Source organism: Anabrus simplex, chromosome 1, assembly GCF_040414725.1.
Source record: "Anabrus simplex isolate iqAnaSimp1 chromosome 1, ASM4041472v1, whole genome shotgun sequence".
In the NCBI taxonomy this organism is placed as follows: domain Eukaryota; kingdom Metazoa; phylum Arthropoda; class Insecta; order Orthoptera; family Tettigoniidae; genus Anabrus; species Anabrus simplex.
The window spans coordinates 218,306,107-218,328,620 of NC_090265.1; the positions used below are offsets into that span (position 1 = coordinate 218,306,107).

The 22,514-nt window shown below is 37.4% G+C and overlaps 1 protein-coding gene across 3 annotated transcripts in view; it reads left to right on the forward strand.

Annotated features, from left to right (window-relative positions):
- Nucleotides 1-22,514, forward strand: part of LOC136864143 (uncharacterized) — a 624,111-nt gene that overhangs the window by 235,418 nt on the left and 366,179 nt on the right. For all 3 annotated transcript variants that reach the window (XR_010859277.2, XM_067140781.2, XM_067140790.2), the window contains exons 10-11: nt 7,350-7,433; nt 7,597-7,710. Coding sequence is in view for 2 of the 3 variants with exons in the window: in XM_067140781.2 (XP_066996882.2) it covers nt 7,350-7,433; nt 7,597-7,710 (198 nt within the window). In the remaining variant the exon portion in view is untranslated. The remainder of the gene's footprint in view (nt 1-7,349; nt 7,434-7,596; nt 7,711-22,514) is intronic.

Consider the following 22,514-nt stretch of genomic DNA (forward strand, 5'->3'; position numbering starts at 1 on the left):
AATTAAATTTTAGGTGCCTTCCCCTAAACTACAGTTTCATTCTGGGTGAATAAAATTGTTTATAGCTTAGACTGTAGTTTCTTATTCTCCAACTATATATGTCGATTTTCATTAACCCATTTTCTTGTGGCTCGGTGTTGATATGGACTTAGCAATAAAAACAAATATTCATGAATATCTGTGTTATCATAGCCAGTACAGTAAAAATGTATAAGATATAAATTATTGGAAATTTAATTCAATGCAACTTGAGTTATGTAATATTTATCAATAAGACCACTAACAATATAAATTTCTGAGAATTAAATTTCAGGCCTTCCCCTAAACTACTATTTCATTCACTGTGAATTAAATGATTTATATCCTAAGATTGTAGTGGCTCATCCTCTGACTTTACATGCCAATTTTCAGTAAGTTCTCTTCAGCCGTTTTCTCGTGTGCGTGTACATACATACATACATACATATATACATACATACAGAAATTACGGAAAAGTAAAAAGTGCATATCCTTGTTACTGTGGACATGACCAATACAGAAATATCATTCTTTTCAAATTCTGAGCGGGGCCGATGATCTTCGATGTTAGGCCCCTTAAAACACCAAGCATCATCATCATTATCAAATTCTGAGCAACTCAAGAAGATACGGGAAAGCATGTGGTGTCATACATTCTTAGGAGGCTGGTTGGACTGTAGTTGGCTATACATTCAGATATCCATAGGTCGCTGGTTCAAATCCGGCCCGGAGGAAAATTTTTATACTTAAAACGCTCTTTCTGGGAGTTGTACACAGTACTACGACATTGTAATTAAGAGTGTCTTTGAAGTACATGAGGCATAAATCACAGTATTCAATTTCACAAAATAGTGTTCGGTCGTATAGTTAAAAATTACAACAGAAGTTCAGTGTGTGTGTGTGTGTGTGTGTGTGTGTGTGTGTGTGTGTGTGTGTGTGTGTGTGTGTGTGTGTGTGTGTGTGTGTGTGTGTGTGTGTGTGTGTGTGTGTTGTTGTTAATCAAACTTAAAAAAATGAGAAGTATAGTAGTAGTAGTAGTAGTAGAAGTAGTTCCCTCCTAAGTGTTAAGTCCCCTAAAACGTGGAGTTTGGTAGTCCTCGCAGGCTGCTAAGGCGTTTAATATGGAAAATATGAAGAAATGAAATTAGAAAGCGGTCATTCCTTCAGAGAACTACATTTCGCAATCTGGTGGTAGAGCTTTTCACACTTCGTATCATACACAGTAATAGGACATTAAGGTAAGGTATATAAAAATATAGTTTTGGGTTGTTGTGTTGAGTTGAGTTGTTGTTGTTAGTGATAATCGTTAGTCGAGTGTTATGTTGACATGGTGATATGGCAGTCTTCTTCTTCTTATTCTTCTTCTTCTCCTCCTCCTCCTCCTCCTCCTCCTCCTCCTCCTCCTCCTCCTCCTTTGATTCAGTTCTATGACTAACTTTACTAAATTTGAACGTGTTTGGCAATCCAGCATGCTTAGAAAATGCCTCAAGGAACATTATTATGCATGATTCAGTCTCCATGAACTGCCTGTGGGTTACTAATAAATTATAACATTACTCTGTGTTTTCCTAATAGTACGGTTGAATCCCGCCAGCACTGATCTCTTCTCTGTGCCTGTTTGTATGGTGGAGTCTCCTACCAGCGGAAATGGAAGCTTATATCCTTGATTGTGAACTCGTGGGTAGTACGACAATGACTTGACTCGTACTTGTTATTTTTCTGTTGGTTGTTAAAAGGGAAGCTACTCTCTTGCCATGTTGGTGAACATGAAAATTGAAATGTATAAGAAGCAAGAAGGAATTGTGATGCACGTTGATCCTGGTTAAGATGATCGCCAGACGGCGATATGCCAAACATGTCTTGAATCATGTTTTATTTAATATGTTTCCAGCAAAATTGTAAATAAATAACCTGTTCTTTCTTGTCTCAAGCTGAAATAATGGGATGAAGTCAACTAAAATCGAACTGTGTACGAGTTCTTCAGAATATGGATGTCTAAATTATTTTGTGATGTTGAACTATTTCTGTGATAAAGAAAGTACGTTTGAGCAGTAATGATATTGTGTTCAGGGTCACCGTAATCTGGTAGATTGGTTCAAGACAATTTTGGGACTTTTTTGATGTAATTGTTAGGTAAATGCTTTTGGTCTTATGACCGTTTCAAAATTGCTGAAACGTTATGCAGTATTTGTAAATATTTTTTTATATATTGTATCAGGTCGTGAAGACCGGCATAACTCGTTACTGTAATACCAAGAAAGTCTATCCTGTTCTTAAGTCATGGGTGTTTTAGAAAGGTAGTTCTTTAATTATTGTTTAATCTACAAAACACGAGCTCATATGTAAACAACGAGCTGAACACTTGTTTCTTTGGTCTAACTCGACATTTTTTGTGCAGCCATGTTTCTTTTTTGGTGTTCCGTGATCAGGTTTCCATGGCTGCCCTTCATAATTCTGTTGCCCACCATCATCAGAGGGTCTGCCTTACAAGGGGGGCACTCTGTTAGAAATAGCCACACAAAATTTTTATTATATAATTCTGTTAGTGGGTGTGTTTGCTGTTTAGTTTGACATTTGATGTTTGACTCCTCTGTTATGTTTTAACATTTGATGTTCAATGGTTGAGTAAGTGATGTGCTTCGGCAATAAATTTTGTTGTTTTGAGACATGTTGAATGTGCCTGTATAGAGCCGTGCTTTTCCCTATTGATGTTTAAAGATAATTTGTTCTGGAGCGCTAATTTTTATTGTCCATTGAAACTCCTCCTTATTTTGCATCTCTCATACTAGTTTTTGTGGAACCTACCTTGGTCACACATCGTTATTCGGTTTGATTTTAAGTATTGCTACAGATAGTCATAAAGAGACTGTTTTTGGCTCAGGTACACACACACACAAAAAAAAATCTGAGGTCATAAATTATTACTAACCTTAATTTGGTTTCCTAATTGATTAATTTAATTTTAATTAATCTGAAAGGTTTAATTTGATTTTGTTGAACTCATGGTTAATTCATTTATTTTTGGACTTAATGATTGTTGGAAACTACTTAAAATGACTTTTGGGATTAATTTTTTTATTTTGGTTCACCTGACCTCTTGCGTCCATTGTTTTTTCACGTACTCGCGACTTATCTGTAGGACTGTGACAGTAAGTGTTCTTACTATTGCATTTAGTATTTTTGTCCTTGGTCGCACAACAACTGTCGCTGTGTATTCTGGAATATATGCAATAGTTGAAGTTAGTAGTTCATCAGCGTGTGTGTATAATATGTATATAAATGGTAAATAAAACAGTGTATGCAATTAATGTTGTGTGTGTGTGTCTTTGTGAATACAATAAGATGTATGTTATAAAAACTTAAGTGAGAAAAGTACATCTATTTTTGCCAACTGAGATTCAACGTTTTTGCTGCTTCCCATGCTTTTGGTTGAATCATACCATGAGTTACAGCAAAACTATAAACTCTCAACGTAATCTTCTAGGTACTTTATTGTCCCCTTCAAATTTGGCTATCATTAGATTATTTATGGCAGGTCGACATTAAAAATTTTATTGTTTGCCGGGAGTTGTATTAATCATTTGGAAATCTGTGTGAGAGCATCAAACTGTTTTTTTTTCCTGTCGTTCAGAGGGACAATGTATTGATACGTGTTCGACTGAGTGCATGGTAGATCACGTGACTAGCCAGTGTTCCCAGCAAGCCACGCACCGACAACCTGTGCTGCGAGCAGGCAAGCTTCGAGAAACAGTTGCAACCAATTACAAGAGACTTTGTGAACCAATGATCGTCTCTATAAAGTACACACCTCCCGAGCAAAGACTATAAAATGTCATGTTTGCAGTAAATCCCTCTCTACTATGCTGCTGCTCTGCTCTGCTTGTTCTACTCTGTTCTACAATGTTACTCTGCTCTGGTCAATGCTACTCTTTCATCGGAACCACGTGCAAAGAAAATTCAGCCGTGCAAGCAGACATCTGCTCTGCTAAAGTTAGTGCAATTTTATTATCAAATCTTACGGAGTGAATCTCAACATTAATGAACCAAGTTAAGTTTATTTCTCCATGAGAACATTAAGTACTCCAGCGTGTGTGTACACATTTTAATATCGGTTGTATTAGTTACAGCCTGCACTTCTGGAACATGACGGAATTCATCCCAGTGAATTGCCTTGTACATCAAGATGTATTCTTCCTCTACAATGTGCATTTTAATTTCATCGTGGGACGTTTACTGCCGTGTCTCCATGACCTTCTAAACATGTAAGGCACTTCTGGTTGGAGAGGGAGACTGACCGGAAAAATGCCGGAATGACTGACTTCAACCTGGAATTGAACCTCAGCTAAACCTGAGTACCATTTAACTGTTTATTTTCTTTCTCATCTTTGTAAAACTAGGGGATTTTTTTTTCTCTAAATCGTAGCTCTATTAGTTCTTGTTGTAGATTGAGTTATTTCATTTTCCATTTCTTGAGATGTCATGGTAGTCGAGTTACGTGGGTGTGACTGAAATTTGAAATCTATTAGATTAGCGGTGTAGTCTGTCTTTGAATGAGTTCTCATACATAGGATTTAGACAGATTTAAAAATCACTGACCGCGCTATAAACCTCATTTGTTTGTCTGTGATATTGGAAATAATTTGGATTGGAGTTACATGTAAAATTTGCGAGATAGGATCGAATGTAGTGTCATTTTCAGATCACTTGCCTTCTTTAGGATCGAGTCATCTAATTTCACGACATTTCAGGAGGACTGAAAGATCTAATAATCACTTACAATAATAATAAAATTAACTGAAGATCGGGTTAAGAAATGGAATTCAACGGTCATGACCTATAATTTATCTTAGATTCCTTATATGTGAGATTTAATGTGCTCTGTTCATGATGCGCCTGGAATATGGCAGTCCTGCGGGATATTAATTGAATAATTAATTAATTGGAGAGTTTATTAGTGAATAACTTGTTGTGTCTTTGGGAGCACAATGTGATTTATTATAAGTGGAGCACACGTTGAATACATTTCATGAATAGGGGTAATAATAATGTGACTAAGGCTCACGAACGCTGCATTTGCAACTTGTAACCCATGTGATGGTGATGATTATGGAATTCTATTAGAATCTTCAGATTAATTTCAGAAATTTAGATGAATCTCCATTGCTGTTTAATGAGTATTTCATGTCAAGTGATAGCACGAATTTCTATCACTAGCCACTATTGGAGTAAGAATATTTCCAGACACGAATTCATCCTCCGGATGTTATTGACGCGCCATGTTAAAAATAATTAACTAATTTATAACGGCAGGATTTGCTGTAAATACTGTGTATATAAAATTACGTGTTACCTTGCATGAATGTGGTATGTGTGTTGTAATTATGAATATTTTCCGTGTGTTCGATTGTTTAATGTAATTTAATCTGGTTGTGCATTTATTGCGATGGCACGAATTGTGTTCAACGTTGTTTTTCCACCATGATGACTTGTTTAGCACACCTTAAGGAACAATTTGATGAGATTAGTGCCGAGTAAGGCTAGGCTAAGATTTAATTTAAATTTTCTAAAGATTTAGGTGAAAGGTCGTCTCGTTCTCTGCAAAGGCAAACGATCTATAAATTAATCTTCAACTAACTCACACGTGGATATGAGAAAATTTTTAATGCATTTATGTTAAAATTCCAAAATATTTTCAAACTGACTTGAAAATTGAAATGCCATGCAAATATAAATTTAATGTTCACAAACGGCATAGTCAACTTGAATTTAGGTGATAATGAGTAATGATAATAATAATTAATTGGAAGGCTACTTAATTAGGAAAATGTGTATAATAATTACCTTGAGAATTATATAGTGAAATACACTAATTTGTAAACACGATCATGTGATAACAGTAAAACTACAATTATAAGGTTAGAAATTAATAATAATAATAATAATAATAATAATAATAATAATAATAATAATAATAATAATAATAATAATAATAATAATAATAATAATAAGAATAATAATAATAATAATAATAATAAATTTTGGAATTAATTTTGACTTTCCATCAGAATGTCTACTAGTGTTATTAATGAACGTTATATACTTTAGTTATTGAAATTCATCAGAATTTAACATTGACCACGTGTTGAAATTGCTATAAATTAATGAAACCTTAAGTTAATTTTATTATGGAATAATAAGCGAGATAGCTAACTACTAATTTTGTGTATATCCTTATTGAAGTCTCTGGATACTTTCATTTAAATATTTTGATTTTTGAAGGCAGTGAAGGCCTAATTTTTTGTTCATTTTCATTCCAGAACAGTAAAACTGGAGGACGAGGATTACATTTTGGTTGTTAATTGCTACAGGAAGACCAGACATTGTGAAAGCTTATTTTAATTAAATCCCAGGAAGGATATTTTTGTGTTTTGGATGCTTATGTTAATAAATGTAAGAGTGTTGTTTTATTTTTTTATTTTTTGCTTGGTCGTCACCCTTTCTTCCCTTAAATGCCTTTAAAAACGGAAAGCCAGGAATGAACGGTCCACCCCGGGATCTCTCGCTCACTGGCTGGACTTAGCTCGGCAAATATGGGGACATTATCACTTCAGTATTGATTTCAAGATATTTATATTTTTGACACCACGAAAAGTCACACACTTTTATTTGCTCATTGTAGTTTTTCTTTTCAGTTGTGCCAATATACGAGTGTGATCATGTTAGGTTATATATGAAACATCTGTCTGCTGACCTCTAGCCTTGTTTTTCTGCAAAAGACAGCTTTTAGTTTGAAAGCAGCAGTGAAACTACATGTCTTGTTTTTTGTGTTGTTCAACTCTAAGTTTACAAAAAAGGACTGTTAGCAGGATCCTTGTTCTTTGGGGAAATATGATGGTGGGGCGTAGGTATTCCTAATACAAAAGCTTTAATTATTTTCTTGTCTTCAAAACCCCAGGAGTCTAGTATGTGAAGAGGTCTAATACATGAGTAAATACAGTAATTGTACTCCTAAATGTTCCTTGCTATGATCAACTACTATGTTTGTGACAGAGATAGGTAGAGTTACTTTTTTTAATGCTGCTTGGTATCACTAGGCTTACCTTGGTGCTTATCAAAGCACAGGATACATTTTGCAAGTTATTCCATGTTTCTCTTATTCAGTTAGGTGAAAACATCTTTTTGCTTTTTTGTCAAAAGATATTTGAGATGAGAATCTTAGGTGGGCCATCCTGTATAATCTAAGTAGTGCTATATTTAAATCCTTGTTCATCTGTTTATTTTATACCATTTTTGAATATGCATTTTAGATTACACTTTGTGTGTTCTTACAGAACGCTGAACAAGAGAAATTGGACCTTCAGAAGCAATTGGCATCTATAAATGAAAGTTCACATCAATTTGCAATCCATGATATTGTAAGTATTGTTGCTGACAAATATGTAGGTTTGTTAATCTAAATATATAGGCTCAGTTTATAATGTCTGAATTTTTTGAGAAAGTAGAGGCCATTATTGAGATGAAAACTAACTACCTTTGAACATTCTTAAAGCTATTATATTGCATTTTTCACTCTTCCAGAGCCTTGGGGATGAGATTGATCAAGTGAATGGTCTTACTGATATGTTTATGGGCAGCTTGAATGAGACAAATGGAAATGCCTATAACTCGCTGCAAGTTGAACTAGATGCTTGTGTATGTATTATTCCAACTTTTCCAGTTCATGATAGATAGTTTATTTCTGTGAATAATAGTAGTTTTTGGTAATGTTCATATTCAGGGCCTAACAATTTCATTAAATGTACTGTAGTTGATCATATTTTCACAATGTTTTTTTTTTACATATTCTGCTTTCTGCTCTTTTCTCTTCCAGGTATTGTTCATAATAAGAGCATAGAATTTGGTGAATTTGTTTTATTTTATAACTTGTTCTATGTACTGGTATTTAATTTGTTGGGTAGCCCTTCTTCTTCAGTTTCACCTTAATTCATAACTGTGTGGTTCTTCAATCTGTTGAAACTAATTCAGTAATTTATGTATTTAATTATGAAGGAATTAATAGTATGAGCTAATTACAATGTGTAGTTAGGACCAAGTCAAGTTTCTCGATTTGCTGCCGGTTGGGGTAGTCTTGAGCCCAGTAGGGAATATGTGGGGGTGGGGTTTTAAACAATTTCTGAGAACTGGCTGGACCCTTCTTTGTCCACCAAGGATGCTGTATGGGAATTCATATCAGATGCTGGGCATGAGATAGCAAATGGAGAATGCTATGTCTTTGTACTTGTTCCAACTTTCTATCATATGTGGAAAGAAGAAAATAGCTAGTTACAGTTCTTCAATAGGACCAGAAACCATTTTCAAGGCCAAAGACATCCACAATTAATAAACAGAAAAGAAAAGAAAATTATTTTGTTAATCAAAAGCCTAAGTATAAGATACAAATTTGGTATTAAATAGGACTCACAGTCTGGCCTTAATCTCCATGCTGGTATCTCCTCAGATAATACCAGATGAAAGTAAGACTTGTGCAACATATGTTGTAAGTAACTTGCTGTTAATGTGGCTGTTGAATGAATTTATGTCATGTAACAATCTGCAGTAGAGTCTTGATAATCTGAAGTAATGGGAGCTGGGGATAAGTACCTCAGATTTGGAACGACTATATGAACAGTGAAGGGAAAATCGTGAAATAAGAATAAAATCAATAGCAATTGGAGTTAAGGTTGGGGTTTTTTTTTTTTCTTTTCATTTTTCTTTTTCAACAGTGTTATGGCTTGGATTAAGGTTTTTTTTGAAAAATTCCTGAACTAAATTCTGTTTCTGAATAATATATTTAATGCAGCCAAATAGCCATAACAGAGAGTATACATTACATTGATGGGTTACATATTTGCATAATCACTTATAGACATTGTTCTTCTTGTACGGAATTCATTGTGGTACTGTTCACACGTTTTTCCACATAGTTTGCACTCACAGTCTATACTTGGGTCATGGAAGTGTTTTGATTTGCAGAGTAGGTGATGAAAACCGTGAACTGCTAATCTTGTAATGACATGTCTTAATTCAAAATTAGCTTTTGTCCACGAGCGATCTATCATTACCCCTGTGCCATAGACGTCTGGTTAGACTTCTTCTCTCTTTTCCGTCAGATTTGCTAGCAGTTTCTTTGATGCACCGGTGTTCGGTAGTGGCATACTTGTCCTGAGATCTTCTATAAGAAATGATTCCCTTGCAAGGAGATATGCAAGTCTAGATCGTGTCGTTTCTGATACACCTATCACCTTCTTTATATAGTTCACTTTCACCTTTTCCAAGGTTGATAAGTTCCTCATTGTTAAATGTGTCCAGATAATTTCAATGCCATAAGTCATTATTGGAAGAATTTTTACTCTGAATAGCAACATTGCTGTCTCCAGACTGAGTGATGTAATGTCTTTTATTTCATGCATTGCCATCATTGCTTGAGTTGCCTTTTCTGTGACATGTTTTGTGAAACAATATGCGCTCGATTGCAGGGTGATGCCTAAATATTTGAATTCTGGTACTATCTTTAATTTTTTATCCTGAATGAATGTCTCTGCAAAGGCAGGTACTCTCCCTCCTTTCCTGAACACCATGGTGTCTGTTTTTGAGATGTTTATGAACAGCTTGTTTTCGGAGCACCAGTTTTGAATGTCATTTACAGTTTCCTGTAGTTTTGTTATGTCTCTTGAGCCACAATATCATCGGCATACGCGCAAGAAAATACTCCCTCCTTTTGGGTAATTCTTAGGATATCTGCGGTTGCAACTATAAACAGCAAAGGACTCAGTGGGTCACCCTGTAGGACCCCGTTTGATTGAGCTATTAGATCTGATAGAGTGAGGTTATCTGAAACTCGTACTTCGTTCCATTGCAGTATTGATGTGATGAGATAGGTCCATATGTTGTTCGTGCCTAGCATCTCCTTAAGCTTGTCTATCACTAGCTTCCTGTTTATCAGGTCAAAAGCTTTAGTAAAATCTATGAAGATGGTGTAATATTTTCCGTTGTCTTGTAAGGCATGCCAGATTTGGTTTAGCAGGAGTTCAATAGCGTTTAGGGTAGATCGTCCCTTCCTAAAACCAAATTGGTTCTCTGGCAGATGCTCGTTTATTTCCTCATTTATTTTACCTGTTATAATTTTGGTGAATATTTTGAAGGGGCAGTTTTCCAGTGCTATGCCTCTGTACTTATTGGAATCTCTTGGGTCTCCTTTGCCTTTATATAGAACTTTTACAATTGACTTTCTCCTATGTCGGGAATGGAAGCAGTTTCTATACATTTGTTATATAATTTCGTCCATATAGGGGCTAGCAGGTGTGCAGTGTCTTTTACATATTCATTATAGATTCCGCCCGGACCTGTGGCTTTCTTGTTTTTGGTGCTGTCTATAGCGGTTCTAGTTTCCTCTATGGTCAGGGGAACCCAGTCTAATTGTATATGTGGAGTAGTGGTACGTAGCTCTTTTTTGGGGTGCGCTGGACCTTCAATGTTCAGAATCTTACTGAAGTGTGATTCCCAGATTTCCATGTCTATGTAGTGCGTCTGTTGTTGTTTCTTTGGGTCTAGGGCTATGAACGGATTTTTCTTGGCTTCCTCTGCTAGCTTCTTGCCCTCTGATTCTAAGTAGGCGCGTTTCTTTTCTTTCAGTGTTCTTTTGTAGAGTTTCCTCTTCTCATTGTATATGTATATTAGACTTTGATTGTTCAAGTTCTGCCTTAACTGTTGCAATTTATCTAGGGTCTCCCTCCTCAGCCTATAGCACTCACTATCAAACCATATGTTTGTTCTTCTTGTTGCCCGCGGAATGCCGGCTTTTTGTAGGATTTCTTCTGTTATTCCTGTTGCATCATCCAATCTTGAATTATCTATTAATGTATCTAGATGTGTAGTTGAATCTAGCATATCTTTAACTTTCTCAACATCTATTTTCCTTGAAAGGGGGTGAATTGTCTTTTTCTGTGGTTTTTCCCACTCCCCTTGGATACGTATTTCAATTGGTAAGTGTTTCCTAATCATGGCTTGGTTTGTTGTCCATATTGTAGTCATGATGCCTGTTATTGGTCCTTTCGTAAGTACAATATCTATTGCGCTCTTTCAATTATGTGAGATGTATGTAGAGATAGTGGGGTTGTTTAGCAGGATGAAGCCTTCTTCTTCCAATTTCTCGAGGACTAGCTTTGCTTTGTAATTCGGAATGTCCAGTCTGTAGTTAAGGTCACCTGCTATGATTATTGGTTTATCTTGCTTGCTTTGAGTGATCATTTGGCCTAGCTCGTCCATTATGTCGATTGCTGTTATGTTCGGTTGGAAGTAAGCGGCTATAATTACAAGGCCGCCTATTTCCAGTAGTAGGGTATGGTTCTGTTGCGTTTTTGATAATATTGGGGTTAGGTGTGGTTTTATGAGGATAGTTATCACCCCAGAAGGTCTTCCTTTTTCTCCCTGTCTAGCTGTAAGATGATAACCATAGAAGTCTGGGTGTTGCCAGTCGTCAGTGACGAATGTTTCCAATAAAATTGCTATATCGTACCCTGATAGAAAGTTTTCCGGGCTCATATTCATTGCACCTTTTAGCCCTTCTATATTCCACATCATGATTCTTAGACTTCTTGAAGCGTCTTTTGAGTTTTGGTTCCTTCTTTCAACTATTTTCTTTTCCGAATTATTCAAATATTCTGTTTCTGAATATTGCATTGTTTCTGTGCAGCAATACCGTGCCATCGCTTTAAGAGTAGGGTGTCCATGGGAGTTCTCTGGTTGTTCTACATAGTGTAGCAAGACAGCAAGATGCTCTCTTTGAGAAATCTTTGACGTCGTCTCGTCTAAATCTTCCTCACTATCTTCTGTTGGTTCATTCAACATTTCAATGATATTGATGTGTCTGTAAGTTCAGACTGTTAGTCCTTCATCCATTCTGTAACATTGATTTCAATAGCATCTTTACATCCTGGAATCTATGAGATTAGATTTGAAAAGTTTGGTATATCATCCTGAGAGCTGTTGTCAGAGTTACTGTCAGCAGACACAGGGTTCCCTTGTTTGGGCAAGTTTATGTTGTTTTCCTCACATTCCATTGCTTTTTGGAGTGAATCTAGTAGGTGGTGATAAATGTTTTTAGACATTGCAAAATGTCATGATCCATAGGTTGTATCAAACTTTTTATGTTAGGGGGCAGAAATAAGCACAAATTCTATCACATATTAGTGCCTGTCCATCTGGATGTGACTGTGCGTTGTCCAATAATAAAATTGCTTTAATAGGCAGACCCTCCTTTCTCAAAAACTTTTGAATTTCAGGCACAAGTTCTTTAAAAATATCACTTGTTAAATATTTGTCTATCCATCCATGAGCTCTTTTGGCTTTTGTAAGAGACGGGCAGTGTTTGACAGAGAAATTTAAGAGCTCTCAGTTAAGTGGACTTCCCGGTGATGAGCAGCTTTCATTTATAATTGCCAGATGCATTTGATGTTGTGAGAACTATCACTCTTGGTTTATTTTGTTGCGACCAGCAGCACAAGTTTCTTCACACGAAGCAAGTGTCTTACACGACAACATTTAAAAATTGAACCCTGTTTCATTGCAATTTTATAATTGATCAGCAATGAGATTTTCTCCTTTTATGAGATGTTCAAGGTTTTTACAGAACTTGCTTGCACCTTTGGAATCACCGCAAAGTTTCCCCCCCACACATTTCAAGTTGTTGCAACACCATATCTACTTTTTCACATCTGTAACCAGCCTTACACTCAAACTAAAATCATCATCTTCCTTAAACTCATTTCTAAAAGCAACACTTTTTGTTGTAACATTGGACCTGATATCCGACTTCCCTTCTGTCTTTTTTGACTAAACCACAGAAACAAAGCTTTGCTGTTGTTTTTTTCTTCTTCATATTCAGACTTCTGCATGCATTTTCTATCCGAGGCATTTTTTGATCACTCTCTGGAATAATACTTTTCTGGATTATGGCAGCTGTATTGCCAATTGCCATCTGCCACTTTTCAAACTCCATATTCAGTTGCTTGCTTTTAATTGTGTCCCCACTATCGAGTCTTAGTTTCTGATTTCACTTTCACCAGCACAAAGTTCAGTTTGCTTTAGTGCTCACAGTATACAGCAGCATTGCTCACAACCACTGCATACTGTACTCTGTTCTATGCAGCAAATCCGGCACACAGGCACTGAGTGGGAGTAGGCCCGTACTCTGCTGGTGGGAAGGGAAGGACACATGATGAGGACTGCGTGATCTCAGTATAAGGGAGGCCCGATGACATGGCAGGAATAAGCAGGGAAGAAATTCTCTAGAAAACTCATTTTAAATTTGTGGCTTGGATTTGACAGAGCCCCGGATTTCTCTTACTCCGATTAGCGAGATTCTACTGTATTGAAATTGACTGTGTGTACACAAAAACATAACAGTAAAAATTAGGGACCTGAAAATTTTACATCTATTTTCTTTTAAATTAGGATTTATTTTTCCCTAATTAGCATCTACCGAGCTTGATAGCTGCAGTCGCTTAAGTGCGACCAGTATCCAGTATTCGGGAGATAGTGGGTTCGAACCCCACTGTCGGCAGCCCTGAAGATGGTTTTCCGTGGTTTCCCATTTTCACACCAGGCTAATGCTGGGGCTGTACCTTAATTAAGGCCACGGCCGCTTCCTTCCCAGTCCTAGCCCTTTCCTGTCCTTCCATCGCCGTAAGACCTATCTGTGTCGGTACGATGTCAAGCCAATAGCAAAAAAAATTAGCATCTATTTTTGGAAAATTAGCATCTATATTTTTCAGAATACTTACAGACCATATGACTCATTAGTGACACATTTGTCTTGACTTTGTAAGAATTGTTATTGACTGTGCCTTGCACTCTTTCAGTTTATACCTTCTGTCTGTAACAACTGTACTGTAGTGCGATAAAACTCACTCACTGCCGAAATTGTTTCTTACATTATACTAAGTACGCTACATTGCAATAGCTGATTGCAGCCTAGGTGCTTCAAGCAGGCTGAATGTTAGCGCTCAGTGGATGTGTGGGTAGTTACTAGGCTGGACAGAGTTCGTGGGAGAATGGACAATCCTTTTGTAAATAATAAAGGTAGATCTAGGTATGACTGTATGAGGAAAGTATTCCCAGGCTCAGCGGGATGCATAGGTTGCCTTACTGACAATACCGTACTACCATACTTAATGTACAAGTTTGTACTATAGCTAAGAAATTTTTGCTTCACATTCAAGAATTTTGTCATTATTAACCAAGAAATTTTTATCATTTTACTCGAGAAATTTGGGGGTGACTGGTAATTATACAACCCTCTATTGTTGAAATACACAATACCCTAATTTCACTGCAGTACCGGCTATGAGTATTTGACAAATTGCTCTGGTCTTGTTGTTCATTAACATAATGCGTGCACTTGTACAACACACATACTATAATTTGACCATTTCTACGTACTACCAAACCATCACATTCATACAAACGTAAATGTATAACACAAATAATTACACTATAGTACTACATAAAAAAACACAAAAAACCAAACCCCATGGCACTACAGCCCTTGAAGGGCCTTGGCCTACCAGCAACCGCTGTTCAGCCTGAAGGCCTGCAGATAATGAGGTGTCATGTGGTCAGCACGACGAATCCTCTCGGCCATTATTATTGGCTTTCTAGACCGGGGCCGCTATCTCACCGTCAGATAGCTCCTCAATTGTAATCACGTAGGCTGAGTGGACCTCGAACCAGTCCTCTGGTCCAGGTAAAAATCTCTGACCTGGCCGGGAATCGAACCCGGGGCCTCTGGGTGAGAGGCAGGCACACTACCCCTACACCACGGGGCCGGCATAGTAATACATGGATACCTTAAATATTTTAACACACATAACTAACCAGAAAAACCATTCCAGAAGTTCATACGCACTTCACATCATCAAATATTTAGTTAGGTAACCATTTGCTTGTACAACTACTGCTTATCAATTTGACATTGAGTCCACCAATTTCTCAAGGAATGAGACAAGAATTTGGAATTATTTCCCCCCCCCTTTAAAGCTTTGACATATGCCTCCTTGTTCGTGTATGTTTTGCGTTTAACACACCTTTTGAGTTCCACTCATAGATGTTCAATTGGGTTTAGGTCAGAGTTTTGACTTGGCCAATCAATGCTCCTGACCCTTTTCTTGCTGAGACATGTTTTGTTTATCATACGGTACTATATGTTGTTTAATGATCTTGCCATGTACAAATTGATCCATGATGCCTTCAGTTTCTACCAGTAGACCAACTCCAGTTCTAGAAAAGCATCCCCAAGCCATTAAATGACCACCATGTTCTACCGTTGATTTAAGGTACTGTACATCATTACGTGTGTTAACTGGATGTCTGACCAAGGAATTTCCATCCGAGTTGAACATATTGAATTTACTCTCATCGCTCCAAAATACTTTAATCTATTTCTTGTTTGTCAAGGCACCATATTTCTTAGCAAAAGTAAATCGGGCCTTCCTGTTTTTGCTTAAATTAAGGGCTTCTTGCTTGTCATTGACCCATTAAACCTTGGTGTTTGTGGTACCATTTGATAGTAGGTAAGCTGTTACCTCTATTACAGTGGTAACACCAAACAAGGCACAAACACAGTTAAAAGAGGAAGGTAAGAGTACAATACACAATATAAGAAAACACTACACACTCGGAAAAACAGTAGCTAGCATTACGCGGATCTCCAACAAAACAAGTACGTAACTATCAGTAGGGCCAACTAGTGAACGACAAAACGGGAAGATGGAAGGGCTGGGAACCTACCAAAGGCATGGATATGGCTTAGATAGCGGATTCCGAAATGAATCACCGTGATCCTTAGTTTTTAAAAATATTATTTACAAGATAATTCTACAAATACATTCCAAGTTATGAGCTATAAGTTCAATGATATACATAGGTTATTCATAGCAGTGTAAATTCAAATTACAAATCAACTGTACATCTAGTTACCAATGCAGTAGTACAATGCAATTTACAGGTTATCCAAAATCTAGTGTACCCAAAGTGATACAGAACTATCAGAGGCAAACCCCAAGGGAAATACTATTAAACTACAATATACATATTTTAGTGAAACAAAACGGGAATGCCTCGGAAACGAAAAGGTAAGTCCAGCTGAAAAACTAAGGCGTCATAAGTAACTAATTTGGTGAATCTAGGCGAGGTTAGGGCAGACTCCTGTATGAAAAGCAAATCGGAACATTACGGAAATTTTAGCAGGAATGGAATTCAAGAGTGCTTACCCGAGCAGAGTGCCATCCCGAAGCCGGGCGACGTCAACCAGATAGGCTGCTCGCAGACAGATACACCGAGACCGACAGAATTCAGGATACAGAATTAATTCGAACACTGCCTCGCTCACTATATATAGGAATTACTGGCCTTGGAGGCAGCCGATCAGCGTGTACGTGTTCCCTATCACCTCCTAGACTCACCAATCACAACCTTACTTTCAATCGCGAACTTTGACTAACATTCTAGAATACGCATGATCGCGAAAGTCGTATTTTTCCAGAATAGACAGAACACACTTTCTAGAACACATACCAACAAAGTAACACACCCTGTACAAAATTTATGTAACTTTCTGGATCTTTCCAGGAACTATAGACAGAATTCTACTATTTACAAATGCCTATGTTACAACATTATGCAGTACAGGTTAGGTCAATAAAAATAAAACGTCATATCGTAGTTCACCTGTAACACAAGCCATGATTGATCGTATAATTGTCTTCTAAAATTTTTCCATGCTGCAGCTAATGCTGTCGTATCAGGATCAGCAACACATTGCATTCGAATAATACTCTTAACAGCAGGGGTAACTAATTCCAGGGCAACCAGTTCTAGGCTTATTTAAAAGTGTTGCACGGTTGTTGTAGGCTCTGTTCCAAACCTTTACAGTTTGTCTAGAAAGGCCAAAGTTTTTTTGCAACTTGTGCTTAGCTGTTACCTTTCTTCAAAGTCTCAATCACGGCTTGTCTAAGATCTAATGAATACGGTACTCTTTCCTTTTCCCCATTGTAATATCTATTTGGGTGAAAGAAAGAACTGGAAATCAGACATACGTAAATCATTGTTATAATTAAAATCTCATATGTCGAACTACTTATGATCTCCACGTAAGCAGTTGGCCCCAATATTATATTCACAAAGATGCACACATGAGATACTGTCAATTGTGTATACTGTTTTATTTACAAATTATATACACACATTAATGAACTACCACCTTGAGCAAACAACTGACTGCTACATTACCATGTCAACCAACTACCAACACTACAAAATCACCACATGAGTTCACACACACTGAATTCAACTAGCGACTTTTGTTAACAACTCCCCTATAGTACCCTAGGCTGTCTCTTTATATACCTTGCCTGGCCAGGCTTCTAGGAAAGTATGTCACAAAATGTTTTCCTGTATCTTCTCGAGTCTCCAATAACCTATGTACCAAGAATAGAACATTCTGTAAAACTCTAGTGACGAAGGTGTATTGTTCTAGAATCTTGCCCTGTGTTACACAACATTACAATGGATTTACAGATCATATTTACAGGTAATAATAAATGATATACTATTAATTAGGGGTTCTTACATTAAATAAAATCGTATTGATAAACTTACAGTAGAAGTATCGTGACATAACCTCACATGTTCTGTTACACAAGACAGATCATACAACACACAAATAATAAATGATACAACCATGATTTATACCAAACAAAGTCTGTACTGACAACCTGTCGTACATAACTACGTAGATAGTATAATAGTAGGCATAATCGACTTCATAGCCACAAGTCATATTAATAACAACTACAAATTGAGCTCAATATTTGCATTAGTTACCCATGGGTTTAGAGAATTGTATCCAAGTTATACTAGTCCATTACCCTTGCATCAATAACCCCCCATAACTTGAAACAATTTCAACAGTCTATCACGCTTGTTGACATTGCCATGGTCTTAGATTATATCTTCTCTCTTCCTCGACGTCTCTGGATATGCTCTCCTCCTTTTGACCGGATCGTGTCTTGTCGGGGGATTGTGTTGCCTCGTTGCCAGCCTCTTACTCGGTGGTAGTCGATGTTTTCTCCTCCTCATGACCAGATTGTGCTGTGTCATTAGTAGCCTCTCCTGCAGGTGGATCCGTGATAGTGTGCCACCCGCAGGGTAAACCTGTAACTCTACAAATGGTCAGCATTGATCTTGCAGACCCCTAGGAAACCCACAAGCCTGGAAGGTTCATAGCATACTAGCCCTAGAAGAGAGTTAAAGCTAGCATGTGAGAAATACTTGAGTGGACAAGGTAAAACACAAATAACTGAACACATCACCAAAATAACTGAGGTGAAAATAAACCACTTACCTTGGGAAAAGCATGCAAAAGGCTCAAAGGCCATAGAGACCGGGAAAAAGAGAAAGAAAAAAAAAAAAAAACACTGGCAGTGCTGAATCAATTCAAAGAAATGAAAACTTTAATTCTTAAATCAGATCTTGATTAAGATAACTCTAAACGAAATAAAATAAAATAAGTTGGCCTCAGACTAAAGTTACAATCACATAAACAACACGTTGCTAGGGAAACCACAACAAAAAAACATCATGCCTGAAAAAACAAAATCCTATTGGATCTGGCTCAATATAAAATGGGCATAAATTAAACGGAAAAGAATTACAGAAGAATCAAAATTTAAAACTCGACGTGAATAAAAAGATTAAATAAGAATCAAATGAGATTTAGCAAACCTTGTGTGAACCTCTTTGGTTCACAATTTAAGCTTTTACCTTGAGTTTACATATCAGGAATGGTCATAATAATATTAAAAATTAAGAGTCAAAATTTTGAATAATCGTCGAAACGGTCCATTTTCCTCAGTTTATGGAATCAAATTAGAATTTTGTTAAAGAAACAGTTATAAGCCAGTGAGAGACCACTTATATATATACCAAAACGGATATCGAAGATTCATTCAGAGTTATGGCATCATTACAGAATTCACTTCTGGCTCTTTCAACACGAAGTATCCTTTTTTCCTTCTTCTGAAAACGCACCACTAGAAGTTGGATAGGGTTAGAAATAAATTTTCGACAAATTAAAAGAGAAATGAATACACTTGGTCACTTTGGTTTACCAACGAAGCCACATGGTAACGAGGTACTCAACCTTCCACTCAATGAAATAACGTGGGAATCAAAATACTTCACCAATAATAATATTTTAGATACATGAGGACAACTTCATAAGCAGGAGGGGCTAACATGCCAATGTGAAACTGTAGATCTGGCCAGGGTCCATATCTCAGGCCCAAGCAAACACACTGCGAGGCCACGCACTACGTCTACACTCCATGGTAGTTCAACTCTGAATCAGCGGCTTACCCACACCAGCTAGAGAGTGTACCCCAGGTAGCATACAAGCCATGTATTGTTTGGCTGAGACAGTAGAAGGTAACAGCCACCAGAAATTACAGTGCTATGTTCTTTCTTTTTCTTTTTTTTTTTTGCTAGGGGCTTTACGTCGCACCGACACAGATAGGTCTTATGGCGATGATGGGATAGGAAAGGCCTGGGAGTTGGAAGGAAGCGGCCATGGCCTTAATTAAGGTACATCCCCAGCATTTGCCTGGTATGAAAATGGGAAACCACGGAAAACCATCTTCAGGGCTGCCGATAGTGGGATTCGAACCTACTATCTCCCGGATGCGAGCTCACAGCCGCGCGCCTCTACGCGCATGGCCAACTCGCCCGGTGTGCTATGTTCTAGGGTGCAGCACCAACCAGGCACGGCACTTCAATATGAGTACACACGAAGAGGATGTGAATGTGGTAAGATAGACCACATTAAATGGAATAAAGGAGTTCATTGGCAAGAAGCCGAGAGATACAGATTTCAAAGATTACACATCGGTCCAAAAGGTTTAGGCAGGGGATTTGGCAAACATTACTACCGTCATAACAGTACCAGGCTTACTCTGTATGCACAGCGGTTGGGTGACTCACTGCAACTCTGATGCGTGGATCTTGACAGGAAGGTTGGTCTTTAGTAAGTAGACTCCATGGCCCAGCTACTTATTGACCTCGATGGGACCAACTCACTTATGTGCGAGACCTGCGTAAAACTCTCCAGTCTTTTTACTGACTGGGTGCTTACGTTGCAGCACTTGTTGGCCCGGTAGGAAGATCTGGGTCTCTTTGACATCTTGAACCTCGGCCTGGGTAGGGATCTCTTCTCGGCCAAAGCCTGCTTTTCCTTGATGTGCTGCTGCTGCTTATGCTGCCACTTTGTTAGGGAAACAGCTGCATCATTTCGACCAGAAGTGGGTGGTGGACGAATCTCCCAATCCCCAGTACCACGGTTGACTAAATGTGAATGATTGGACTCTGTTAATTGTAAAAATGCTTATGTGCATATGTATGAGCGAACATTTTTTCTACATTTGATTATGAAGATGACTTGTTAGGATTACCTCTAAGAAAAAATTCTGAAGTCAACTGTTATCCCACTTCTGAAACTACCCAGGTCATGCGGAACAACAGGATGCACGTAATTCAAATTCAGCTTTATGACTGAAAGTACAAAACATTCGTTTAGCTGCCTTGGTAATACTGGAAAGTGTAAGCCGAAAGAAACCATGCACAGAAATGGAACAAATTTCTATGGGTAAGTCTACGTAGGAAGAGAATGAGGGGTTGTGTTTTCTGTATTCATTACAACCAATTACTTGAAGGAAATAAATCCTTAAAGAAAGCAGTTCATGCTTTGAAAACAAACTTGAATGTTTTGAAAGAAGAATAACTGAGATGTTGTCAAATAATTATCGACCAGAAACTGAATCATTGCAAACACATTTAACCTTTACCACTCGTCTGTCGGGTGAGGCCCGACGTTACGATATTCCTGTTCCGGTTGCATGTCGGGGGAGACCCGACATGGCATTTTATTGCCCACCGCTGGTCTACTGTCTCTTAGCCGACAAAATACACAATGATATACTGTACTGCCATCTTTTGGTTCCGCCTGGAACTTTGTAGAATCCAGATACTATTTGACAGTCAGTCAAAAATCTATTATTTAGATGGCAGTGTAGCCATCAGCTGTCCACTCATGCACATGAAAGCTCGAGCGATAGTAAACAAACATGGTCGCCATGTGCTCTCTAGTCATATATATGTTGTATATGTCAGGCAACACACAAAAACACAGTATTTTCACACCTCTGCTCCTAATGAATATAGCTAATAGCATTTCACGATGCCTAAAAGTGAAATGACGATGGTCGGTTTGTGTACCGTAACCCAACATGGACCTGATGCTGACGGCTGGCACAATTATAAATCAACAGATTCAGATTTCAAGAAATTGCCGTTTACAGTGGTTTCAGCCTACGAACTACCGCGAGGTATGAAAACAGAGACTGAATAGAGTTTTCAATTGCTTTTTAGCGATAATTTGTACACTATGTTATTAACGAAACCAATCAGCATGCGATAATAATAATAATAATAATAATAATAATAATAATAATAATAATAATAATAATAATAATAATAATAATAATAATAATAATAAGAAGAAGAAGAAGAAGAAGAAGAAGAAGAAGAAGAAGAAGAAGAAGAAGAAGAAGAAGAATTATTCGTCTTGAATTCCACATATTGCTTTTATTTGCTCCAGTATAGCTTGCTGTAAACATGTATAGCCTAACTACATCATTTAAAAGCAAGTGCTATCTCCAAAATCGTGAAAGATTAATACAGGTCATATAAGATAAAAATGTACATTTAAAATACGAGTAGTAGAGGCAACACAGAGAACTTTAATTCGAGGGGTAAGGGTTAAAAGTATATTGGTAAGGCGAAAATGAAAACTCTCGTTTGATGAACAGGCTTGCCTATCTGTTCACACTTACGCAGATGCGGTCACTGGCACACGGAGAAAAAATTACCCAATGGACAAGCAAAGAAATTTCTCATTCAGTAATTTCCTAATGCCTATAGCTTCTGGAAGGACAGGATTTCCTTTGCCTTCATCAACAATTTTAAGCAGGTGGTGTGCAAAGTTTACTTGTCCCAGTATTCTTGATAATGTACTGAAGTTGGTGTCAAAATGTAGTGATAAACTTTGTTGTATGAACTTTGACGTAATGCACATAAACATATTTTGCTAGTGGTTTATTGTCACAATAACACATTGAAGATTTTTGGCAGCACAAGGATGTTTCATCAGTTGCAGTTCATGAAGCACTATAACACTTTAGGGATTAGCATTGCATGTTGAAAATTCCCAAAATCTTGAAGAAGTCAAGGATCAATCACATAAATGAAGCAAGACTCATGTTCTTGAAGAACAGCAAAACATACGTGTTGACCGGCACTGTGCTTCCAAATGTTTATGAAAACTCGATGAAAAAAATAAATAGTTCAAG